At 41.8% G+C, this 12,095-nt stretch overlaps 1 protein-coding gene across 16 annotated transcripts in view; it reads right to left on the bottom strand.

Moving 5' to 3' along the window:
• tnikb (TRAF2 and NCK interacting kinase b) overlaps positions 1–12,095 on the bottom strand; it is a 69,286-nt gene that overhangs the window by 43,233 nt on the left and 13,958 nt on the right. For all 16 annotated transcript variants that reach the window (XM_085763547.1, XM_085763548.1, XM_085763550.1 and 13 more), the window contains exons 3-9: positions 6,728–6,784; positions 6,358–6,483; positions 5,962–6,072; positions 4,242–4,332; positions 4,011–4,141; positions 1,686–1,740; positions 1,445–1,523 (exon numbers count right to left, since the gene is read on the bottom strand). In XM_085763547.1, coding sequence (XP_085619673.1) covers positions 1,445–1,523; positions 1,686–1,740; positions 4,011–4,141; positions 4,242–4,332; positions 5,962–6,072; positions 6,358–6,483; positions 6,728–6,784 — 650 coding nt within the window. The remainder of the gene's footprint in view (positions 1–1,444; positions 1,524–1,685; positions 1,741–4,010; positions 4,142–4,241; positions 4,333–5,961; positions 6,073–6,357; positions 6,484–6,727; positions 6,785–12,095) is intronic.

Here is a 12,095-nt window from a genome sequence, read left to right as displayed (position 1 = left end):
ATTAAAGTAAAAGCAGCAACATTGCAGTGTAAAAGACACCAGGAAAAGCCCTGCATTCAAAATCCTATGGCAGCTTAGTTTCACATTAAAGGAGAATTCCGGTCATTTTTGACCCCTAAATCGTTGTCCTGATGGTCACCCAGTGTTGGGGGAGCAAAAAACGCGACTAAAATTGATGCAGGCAAACCAGAGTTACACCATGGCTAGACGGTGCTCGGGATAGCAACAACGCTAACCCATGGGGGCAATTCTTTCAACCACAACAAACACATAAACGGTCGGAGATATTTTGGACATTACCACTGCACTGCTTGACCGTTTTATTTTTGTAAAGAAATCATCACAACAAGGAAAAAGTGTTTGTTTCTGTGGCGGGACCTGAGGTGAGTGACTACATGCAAAAACACAAAGTTTATACTGTTTATACTGTACACTATATGTGTCATAAGGATTCGAGTCATGTACCATAGATATTTCATTGTTTTTTGAGTGTTTGTTGTGGTTGAAAGAATTGCCCCCATAGTTTAGCGTTGTCGCTATCCCTAGCGCCGTCTAGCTATGGTGTAACTCTGGTTTGCCTGCATCAATTTTAGTCGCGTTTTTTGCTCCCCCAACACTGGGTGACCATCAGGACAATGATTTAGGGGTCAAAAATGGCCGGAATTCTCCTTTAACTTACATAATACATAATATATGGGTTTGGGTCAGATATGTAGTGAAGCCTAAAAAAGTAAGTAATATATGGAAGCTGAAAGCTAGGTGTTTACATTTACATTATATTTAAATTAGCAAAGAACAAAGAACATTATATACATATATACTGTAGACAATGAGAAAAGTGAACAATTTTATCAATGGTAAATGAAATAATGTATCAAATAAACATCTTCTTTCACATTTCCATTAGAGCTGGGATGATCTTTTAATGAATGTTTGTTCCAACAAATTACAGTAATCCAAAAACAAACCAGGGCACATGCTGTACAGTATATTAGCTAATCAGTGTAATATGTGAACCAATGTGGTTTTAGATTCTCTTCCATTTATGATGCTTTTCAGCACTGTTTCCTCCCCTGTCTTTTACATTATTTTAGATTCTAATGTACAGAATTCAGACCTCAATAATCCAGTTGACGGAGACAAATCAGTTTTTCCATTTTAAACCTGGTTGTTATTAATCCCTTAAAGTGCACCATCCCAAAAAATGTGTGTGTGAGATAGTGTTTGGAATGAGATTACAGCTGAATGTGGGAAAATAATCAGTTCACCACAGTGCACATGAACACACCACAATCACAAAGGACCAGAGGAGGCTATAATTTGATAGTGAAACTGGAAAATAACCACAGAAAAGCAGAACAGTGCAGGTGCAGGGGAAATGTTATTCCCTCTGTGTGTGTGTGTGTGTATGTGTCTGTGGGTGTCTGAGCACAACGTGACTCACCACTTCTTAGACTTGAGTCTGGGGGCAGGATTTCTGGGGATGAGGAAGAGGGCTCGCATCGGATGCATGTCACACAGGGCTGAGGAGGTGAGGGGAGAGGAGAGGAGAGGAGAGGAGAGGAGAGGAGAGGAGAGGAGAGGAGAGGAGGAAATGGAAACAAAATAGAGAGCGTTAAGTTGAAGACAAATTGTACTCTGTGCTGGCTGATAATAGTCTAATGAGTCTGATGCTTCACACTTACGTGGTGCTCCCTCTGCCATCTCTATAGCGGTTATACCGAGCGACCACAGATCACTCTGTAGAGAGAGAGAACAGCACAAACTTGAAAACTTTCACATCCTCAAAGGGTGTTACTGACTGAACACGTCATGGTTTTGGAAGACTGCTCCACTGGACGGTGTTATGGTGTTAAGGTATAAAAATACAGACACAGAAATGGCTCATCCGTCACCTGTAGATCCCTGGCTTCATACTTGATCAGTATTATTTATCTGCTCCTGTTTCAACACCATTCGTCTGCACGTTTTAGCCAACAAGCTATTTAAAGTTGGTGTTGTGAGATGAACTGAGGATTCCTGACACATAAGGGTGGGAGTTAATGGTGTCTTAGCAGAGCAATCCACAGGCTCGCCGCAGGGACCCATCCTGCCCCCATTACTGCACATCCGTCATACAGCGCTGACTGCACCAGTCGGTCTGAGCGCTGCACGTTCAGGGTTTTCACTCATTTCGCTGAGGAGACCTCACACGGGTTTGTGCAGTCATGTGGCAACCATCAGAGATTGGATCTAAATCTTTCTCTATTTGCTCACTGCTACACCACTGACGGACTCTGTGGCATCGTTTTCCTTCGTCTGTGCAGTTTGGATTTCTTTCTTTGTGTGTGTGAAATGACACATGGCTCCCTGCAGGTGATCATAGGACTAATGACAAACAGCAGATGTTGATATTCTGTTGGTTTTAAGTTGTGTTGTTAAAGGACAATTCCAGGCAAATTCAACTCGGGGGTGTATTTTCCTAACATTTTAGGTCTAAAAGAAGGAATCTAAAGATTTTCAGTTTAATTTTTTGCGGTAGTTGTGTCTGTCCCCGCATCGCCACGGCAGCGATGAATGGGAGCGGATGGAAGTTCCGCTGCTTAGGCTGTTTACATCCCTCAAAGCTGCATTTTTTTTCCACAGACAGCGTCAGATGGCGAATCAAACATGCACCAAGAAGTTTTTTTACTTCAAGCAAGCCGACATGTTTGTAAAACTAGATCTAATTCAAAGTCTCGCGCGAGACCCAAGTTGACGCTCGGTGTGTTCACGTGCAGTCGGAAGCTCCCGTTTGTGTCATAAACACAGGAATATCAACTCTTGACTTGCCATCTGACGCTGTCTGTGGAAAAAAATTGCGGCTTTGAGGAGCCTAAGCAGCTCTCATTCATCGCTGCCGTGGCGATGCGGGGAAAGACACAACTACCACAAAACAGGAGCAATTAAATTGAAAATCTTCACATTCCTTCTTTTAGACCTAAAATGTTAGGAAAATACACCCCCGAGTTGAATTTGCCCGGAATTGTCCTTTAAGTAACTAAAGTATATGTCTCACACAAACACATGACATGACACCACACAATGTCAGCAAAATGATGTCAGTCAGGTATCCTCAACTTCACTGTTGCAAAAACAAAAGTGTCTCGATATTGTTGTGTGCATGTTGACAATATGAAATGATACTGTAGGGCTTCTGGAAATAAAACAAAATGTTCTTCTAACAGGCTGACAAACATGTGAAACTGAACTAATTAGTAGTTCACCCTGATTGTACTGATAATACCCACACTGACAAGGCATTCGGTGCACTGGAGGGGGGAGAATACCTGACAGTAATATTCCCACAAAGATATTACTACAGTAATAGGAGGAGGAGTCACCGCTCCACCATTTGCAGCACTGTATTTAATAAATAGAGCTTTTCCCATGTCTTCATTTTTTTTCTTTAATACTGGAATAATACTGTGGAGCTTATTGCTTATTGCAGTATTATCATACAGTGAGGTTTTGATATTGTCTATTACAATACTGCAATAAATACCACAGTGTGGACTTGTTATTGAGGTATTGTAATACTGTGAGATCTGATATCCAATCAGTTAGCCATGGTTAGATTTAGAAATAAACCCTGTTTCCATTTCAAACTAAAATTTTGAACAATCAACAGTTAATCTTTAGCAGTTTTTAGTCTCTTTTAACTTGTTGTTTTTACATCAACAACATTATTCTTTATGTCCCCCAGGGGGCAATTTGTTTAGCAGTAGATAAGAACATAACCTGTAACAGACAAATATGATAGCATTGTTCTGCATTTTACATGTTCTGTAGAGGTTCAATGTTCACTACAAACAAAAATAACAATTGTCAGCATAAAGTCAATGAAACAAACAAGCCAATAAATGAAATAATCCTTAAAAAATGAACAATATAATCTGATAAAAAACTGTTGTTTGATGACCTCATTCATTCATAAAACCAGTATTGTTTGTCTTTGAGTTTCACGCGAGTCACACACACATCAGGTCTACCTTGAAGTCGTATGTGGCATCAGGGTTCTCATCGCAGGCGATGACCTCCGGGGCCATCCAATAAGGCGTCCCGATAAACGTGTTCCTCCGTCCCACTGTGCGATCCAGCTGAGCACTCACACCAAAGTCAACTGCACCAACACCAAACACAGAATTATTGTATTACTGCATCCAACTACGCTCTTTAACTTTTGGTTAAATGAATATCTCAGAACACTGTGTGTGACTGACCCAGTTTAACCTCTGCGTTCTCTGTCAGCAGCACGTTCTGGCCTTTGATGTCCCTGTGGATGACTTTGTGCTGGTGGAGATGTGTCAGACCCTGTGGGCAGAGAAGAAGGTTACAGGAGGAGGAGAGGTTTGTTACTCTCCTTTCATCAGAAGAACATAATGGTGGCTGTGCTGTAAATGGACAGCATGTATGTATAATATATACTGTATATTTTTCTAGCACTTTTCCGGTCTCACTGACCACTGAAAGCATCTCACAGCCGCTTTCAACTCCATAATTTGCTTTTTTTCCCCCCTCAATTCCAACACTAATGTTATATCTGGGGCAGTTTTGGGGTCAGCATCCTGCTAGAGGGAGGAAACTTTAACATGTGGGCTAGAGGAGCTGGGGGTCAAACCACCGACCTTCAGGTTAGTGGATGACCCCTTTTCTACCTCCTGAGCCATAGCCATACATCATATTACATCCTGAATGTGCACTGCTACCACACAAAGAGGCTAGAATGACCTTACACTCATCACTGGTTCAGTTCTATGATTAATTGTTTATTAAAAAAAAAAAAGTGTCATTTAATTGTAAAGTTAGTTCCTTCAACAATATACACAGGGGAATTCCTTCAGATGTATTAAATTACAACAATCAGCATAAGATTATTAGAAACCCTCCTAAATATGACTGCTACAATTTATAGCCTATTACTCATTATCCTCAAATGTACTTCATATAAAACATATTATTGAGATGTCATTTGAGTACTATGGTGGATATCTAAATGCTGCAGTACAAATTCTAATCAACACTAAAGGCTGATAAAATTAAAAACCAATACAAAGCTAACTGGGCCGAAATAATGTGCCACTGCAGTGTGGTAATAACAGGATATGGATGGTACTGAGGGCAAGTTGTGTAACAGGCTGCAAGAAATAAAAGCTACTCAGCTACTAAACTACCAGAGACACAAAGAGTTAGATTTGGGTGTTCCTCAGGGAACCATCCTGGGTTTTTATATTGCTCAAAATTAGTTAAAAACCCCCTAAACCAAAAATTGATTTTTTGAAATTGTCAATATAGTGTTTGGGTTCTGCTACAAGACATTTCAGCAGCAGAGTCACTAATACAGCCACAACTGAGCATTTTAGATATGAAAATGCAGTTTCAAAGCCAGAGTCTGAAAAAGTCAGTCAGGTTTAATACGCCAGAATCCCTAGCAACCAATCCCGTTGATTTTTTTTGCATCTCATTTGTTGTTCACTGTGATGGTGACGCTTCACATCTACTTCTACAGCTAGATGTTAGATAACAGTATCATTGGCTGACGTGGCCGAGAGGCATCATTGCTGCCTTGAATGTGGGAGATCAGGGTTCGAATTTCAATGTGAGACTCATGTTCTGACATCGGCCCTCCGTCTCCCCTGCCCCCACTGATGTGCACCTTCATTAGCGAGCAACCTGGTGGCGGTGGGTGGACGGAAGTCATGATGCATTTGCATACTCATGAATATTCATAGAACCTGGATTTTTCAATGAGGGAGAAATAGTAGACGTGTTTTTAGCCTCTTTGAGAGTTTTTTTTTTAACAACTTTTTTGTGGGAAAGCAATTTTAATCAAAAAATAGTCATAGCTGAGCATTTAAAAAAAAATGTAAAATGCCTCTTTAGGGGGTCTTTAAGTTTCTCATTTAATATTATGAATTCATTCATCTCAGCTCTGGTCCTCACCCTGAGGATCTCTCTGCAGACGTAGGCGATCCACTCCTCCTTCAGAGTGTTCCCTTTGGTGTTTTTGATCAGGTCTGTAATTGAGCCAGCACCGCAGAACTCCATCACCAGCTACACACACACACACACACACACACACACACACACACACACACACACAAAGTTCATGTTTCCTGTCATAGATGGTGGACATTCAGGTATTACAGGACTCATTATTGTCATTGTCATTTGAATAAGACCAGAGGAATGTGAAGTGGTGTGGCTAAAACCCAAGAGTGGTTTCATAGATAAATATAATCCAGCGCTTGTTTAACCCACACGGGACTAAAGAGAGAAGCTGATCCCAGTTTAGAAATAACTCATGTGTGTGTGTGAGAGAGACTGTGAGGTACGCACCCACAGCTGGTCGTCCATCCCAGGAGGGTTCTTCTTGACGAAGGCTCCATAGTAGGTTGCAATGTTCCTGTGGTGGCTGTACTTCTTTAACATGTTGATCTCTGCTTTAATCTCCTCCTCCTCATCCTGACACACACACACACACACACACACACACACACACACACACACACACACACACACACACATAGAATACAATGCTAATGAGCAAATTCTGTGTCCACTGACATGTAGAATTGAATCAGAAACTCTTCTCCAGCAGAGTCTAGTGAGGACAATCTGCTGCTCTAGTGCCCTCAAGCCAGGCATGCTCAGATTCACTCAGTCCAAGGTGTGTGTGTGTGTGGGTGTATGTGTGTCTGTTACTTACTCCTGTGACGTCCATGACCTTGATGGCAGCGAGCTGTCCTGTTTTGACATGGCGACCCTGAAAGGTAAAACGACAGAGACATTGATGAGAATCTAAAATCAAAGTTTTGACAACAATGTAATCTGTGTGTGTCCGTGTGTTTTGTGTCACACACACACACACACACGCACTTTAACATCAGCCGTAAAGAACCAACATCTTGCAAACTGACAGACTTGACAAACACCTTTTTAAATGCATCTGTTAATTTGCTGAGACACCAAGTAATGGATTGATTATCTGTATTTATAAATTCTTGATAACTATGCACATACATGTGCACATATAAAACACAGTAACCAATCATAAACAGGTTCTACTTCCACCATGACAGTTGTATGATGTATTCAAAATATTCCCAAAACAGAAAGCATATAAGAAATTAAGAGCCTAAAATGATTATTGTTCATTGTTCCAGTAGTTAGACGGTTGCCTCCTATCAGTGATTCACTGCTGTGAGACAAACAGCAGTGGATCAGTCTCAGACACGCAACCGTTACACAGAAAGCTTTAAGAGTAGAAGAACTGCAGTTGCAGCTCTGCAGTGACTAGACATTATTCTGCCACACTTGACCTGAAATGCACCAGATTTAGCTCTGTGGGTTCCTTGTTGAAACCACAGTCCTGCCCTCACTGAGCCGCTGTCTGGGCTGACACGTTCCAGCAGCAGCAGCATCACACACATACACACAAACACACACACACACACACGGTCCAGTACTGCTGCGATTTCAAACCATCATCGCAGCGAAAAGGTAAAAGGTCAAAATGAAGGTTGTGTTCTCGGTGCTCTCACAGTCACCGATGGGGAAAGACTGATGTGAAGTGAAACCAAACTTCGCAGCACAGAAACCACACTGCTTCTCCTTTTTTGAAAAACAACAATGGGGACTGACATCAAACAGACTGATGTGACAGAGCTGATATCATGGTTTCATGTGTCAGAGGTTAACGCAGACAGGAAAATTGATTCCCACCTTCAAATTAGATTCAGTAGAATAATGATGATTAGCTCCACGGGCTGTGTGTGTGTGTGTCTCTACACAGACATCTACACAGTGAACTACTCCACACAGACTCTGCACTAAACATTGTGTTATAAGCACCAAGTTTAAATCAAAGCTGCTTTTACAATCACTGCAGCAGTGGCGTGTTCAGGTGGTGGCTTCGGGTGGCACGGGCCACTCCTGAAATCTGATTGGTCACCCCAAAATATGATGGGCCATATGCCCAGTCACACTTTTTACATTGTTTCATACTGGCAAGTAATTTTTTTCCACGAATAAAATAGAGGTTGTTTTTTTTGTAATTGTATGTTGCCTCTCCTGTAATTTGACTAGTAGCTCTATTAGCTTGACTAGTAGCAAACAAAACTGGGTACAGCTAATACCTGCGTGGGTGCGTGTTCGCGTGTGCATGTGCATACATGAGTACGTTATGTGTGTACGCAGGCTCTTATGCTTCTGCTTCATGCCACCCCACCATAAGTCAATGCCCCACTTGGGCCACCCCTATCAAAAATGTCTGGACACGCCCCTGCACTGAAGATCTTATATTTTCCCCCCCATGTCTGTCTTTACCTATTTACTTTGTGTTCTCAGTCTTTTTAGTTTGTTGTGACGTTTACAGGAAGTTCTTCTTCCCATTTCTAACAACCAGGTCTCTGACCTCTGTAGCACCGCCCACATCTCTTGTTCCTACTCCATTACAAAAACGTTCACAGGGGGTGTGGAGAGAACATAGCGCCTCACTTACATATATTTTGGCAATGCCCTTTTTTAGACAATTTTTGGAAATCAATTTTTACCATTGCGAACCAAGTACTAGAAGTTGAACGGGCAAGAGACCCTCTGACAGCTATGTATTCTTTGGATGAAACCAGATGTCACTCTTAACAGGAAAAGGATGTATATCTTACAAATAGTACTATTACTGTAGAAGCAAAGAAAGCAATCGCATTAAAGGGATGTAGCATTTTTTTTTTAAAGTGGGGTTGTATGATCTACAAATAGCCCCTAAGTACTTTAATTGCAGTAGCAGACTCTCTGCACTCCTCCCGTTAGCAACGCCAGCCCATAGCCCTGCCCAGAGATTACACAGGATCCCCCCACCTATGCTGAACGGGTAAGAAGAAATATTTACACAATGGAAAGAAACGCATATTTGTTGGGATTAGAGAAGGAAGTATTTCTAGAAAGATGGTTACTATTAATGGAGTTGGTGGGGGAACTGAAAATGAAATTGAAATTGAAATTTTTTCCCCCTCTTTTCTTTCAAGATATGAGCTGAATCATAAGTGATCCCCCAAAGGTGCTTGATAAAGATACTGTATGTCAATATCAATATCCTTTATTTAACCAGGTAAAAAACTCATTGAGATTTAAAACTTCTTTTCCAAGAGGCAAAATACTTACACAACACACAAGACACAAATAAAATACACACATCACACATTTCAGGAAAACATGGTTAGACAATGCAATCACACGATCCGATTGAGCTCAATTCTCTGTCTTTTATAAATGACTTATGACTATGTGCTGATATAATGAACTGATTATGTATTTATAACCCATGATTAGTTTTATTTTTGATATGTTGGTGTTATTTTTGTTTCTTCGTTCTCTTTTGTTTGTTTATTTTTTCCTAAAGTATTTGATTATTTGGAGAAAAAAAACTACATCCAGCATAATGTTGTATGTATGATGTTACATATAGCACACAATGAATTGTGCTACTGGGTGTTGAAATACTACTGATGTAGTGGATGTGAGGAATTTTTTTTTTTTTTTAAATGTCAGAAAGAAAAACATCCGCGCTAAGAATGTGGACGTCATCCAGAAAAACAGTGACAGAACAAATGAGCAGAAACCAGTGTCACATGTGGATTAGATGCTTGCAGCTCCATGGCTCATTGGAGTTGTGAATTCTGATCTGCAGGATGACATAATCTGTATGTGCCCCAAAAAACTGTTACTAATCACATGGGAAAAAATAAATCCTCCAGCACAAGGCTTCAGTTTTAGATCTGGTTTGACTAAGGCAGGGAAAAACATCACAGTTTGGCCTGTGACTATTTAGTTAAATGACTACTGTGTCAGAAACCTTCATCATCTTGGTCAAAGTTAGGATTAGTCATGGTCGTGGTGCTGACTGACTGACAGTTGGAGACAGGAAACAAAAAGTACAACGCAGCCTACAGATTAAATTAGGGCCTGCCTCCAAAATAAAACTCCTAAAATCCCATTTTAGCATCAGGCTACAACTTAGAGCAGAAGTAAGCGGAATGTTTGTGTTAATATAAGTCTTAAATAGTTATATCTTCCGACAGCAATCACTTATATAGAGTGTTTGGTCTGAAACACGGGTCTGTCAGTCACTCTGCTCTGCTGTAAGCCGAGGAGAAAACTTTCCTTGTATCCTACAACCTTTATCCAATGAGGAGAGAGAACGGCACAAAGGGGCGGTCCTCTCTGTGTGTGCAGCCAAGGGATGCGCGTGAATGTGGTGACGTAGGGACGAGGGCGGGGACTGCTAACTCCATCTGCTGACAAGAAGTTAGCTAAAATGACCGGATCGCTTACTTCTGCTTTAAAACCTCCTCTTTCTGTTTTCTTTGCTCCAGTAAAGTCACCTCAAAACAACATGTTCAACACAGCTAACTATCCAATAAACACTGTGACACCTTAGAACATGTTTCTACCTGCAGCCCTTCCTCACAGCTCAGTGTGAGAAGGTGAGTTTGTAAAGCAGAGCTGTGTCCTCCTCCTCCTGCAGCTCTGAAGTCAGTATCACAGCTGTCAGAGCCAGAAAGTGGAAATTCATCTACCTCTCCACCTCAGCCCAGCCCCCCCATCACACACACACACAAACACTTACAGACACCATTTCCTCACAGTAACCTAGCAACAAGCCTGGCAGGTTGTTTAGTGAGGGCAACGAATGAATGGGGGGTTGGTTGGGGGGGTGGGGGGGCTGGAGGAGGCAGAGGCCATGATATTTCACACTCTGGGTCACTTGCACATGCGAGTCGCTAAGATTCACACACATATACACACACACACACACACACACACACACACCGACGCATAGGCTACACTCTCTCACACAGACGCGCACATACACACAGTGTCCTGGTTACTCAGTGTTGCATCAGACACTGACTGTATCTGAGAGGCTGAAGCACCTCAGAGTGCGGAGAGTCTCGTTCTCTCTTTCACGTCTGTCTGTCTCGCTCTGCGCGTCTCTCTTTTTTTTTCCCTCTGTGTAATGTTGTTCACTCTCTCTGTTTCTCTCTCAGTCGGCCCTGTTGCAGCAGCAGCAGCAGCAGCAGCAGCAGCAGCAGCAGCAGCAGCAGCAGCAGCAGCTTTACATGCAGGTACCGTAGGAGCAGATTAGGTCTGTGACAACAGGAAGGACTCACACAAAGTGTTACAGTCGTTTAATTCTCTCTGCGTTCAGCTGAGTGAAGTCATTAAGCGGAGTGATGACAGTTATTATGCACATCAGAGAGTTTGGTTTTCTGGGACGCTCGCTGTCTCTGGTGATTCGCTGAAATGACAGATGATGACACATAAGACGTGACCAATCACAGCTCACTGTTTTTTTTTACAATGCGTATGACTGGTGGTGTTTCATAATTACCAATGACCGTAACCAGGATTAAAGGACAATTCCAGGCGAATTCGACCTGGAGCTATAGTTTCCTAATATTTTAGGTCTAAAAAAGGAATGAATTTCTTTTTAATTGCTTCTGTTATGCAGTAGTTGTGTCTGTCCCCACATCGCCACAGCAGTGTATAATGAGAGCCGATCTTCACTATTTAGGCTGTTTACATCCCACAAAACCACTTTTTTTTTCACAGACAGCGTCATGTGGCTTCAAACATACACAGAGGGGTTTGTTTACTTCAAGAAAGCCAACGTGTTTGTAAACGGAGCTGTAATACAAAGTCTCGTGTGAACTCAAAGTCTCGCTTGAGAGTCAAGCTGACGGCTAACTGTTCACAGGTCGTATGAAGCTCCTGTTTGTTTTATCAACACCTCAGAGCCACAACGTCTTCGTAGCAGTGAGAGTAGGATATTGTTTATTCTACCTGTAAACATACTGAGCCATCAACTTGACTCTCACACAAGACTTTGTACTACAGCTCTGTTTACAAACATGTACAGTATGTTTGAAGCCATCTGAAGCTGTCTGTGGAAAAAAAAATTGGTTTTGTGGGATGTAAACAGCCTAAACAGCGTAAGATCGGTCCGCTCCCATTCATCGCCGCCGTGCCGATGCAGGGACAGACAGAACTACTGAATAACAGGAGACATTAAAAAG

This window comes from Trachurus japonicus, chromosome 20, assembly GCF_045865225.1.
Source record: "Trachurus japonicus isolate A0001 chromosome 20, Traja_1.0".
NCBI lineage: Eukaryota > Metazoa > Chordata > Actinopteri > Carangiformes > Carangidae > Trachurus > Trachurus japonicus.
The sequence above is the reverse complement of the archived record's forward strand: the minus strand, read 5'-3'. Positions and strand labels throughout refer to the sequence as shown.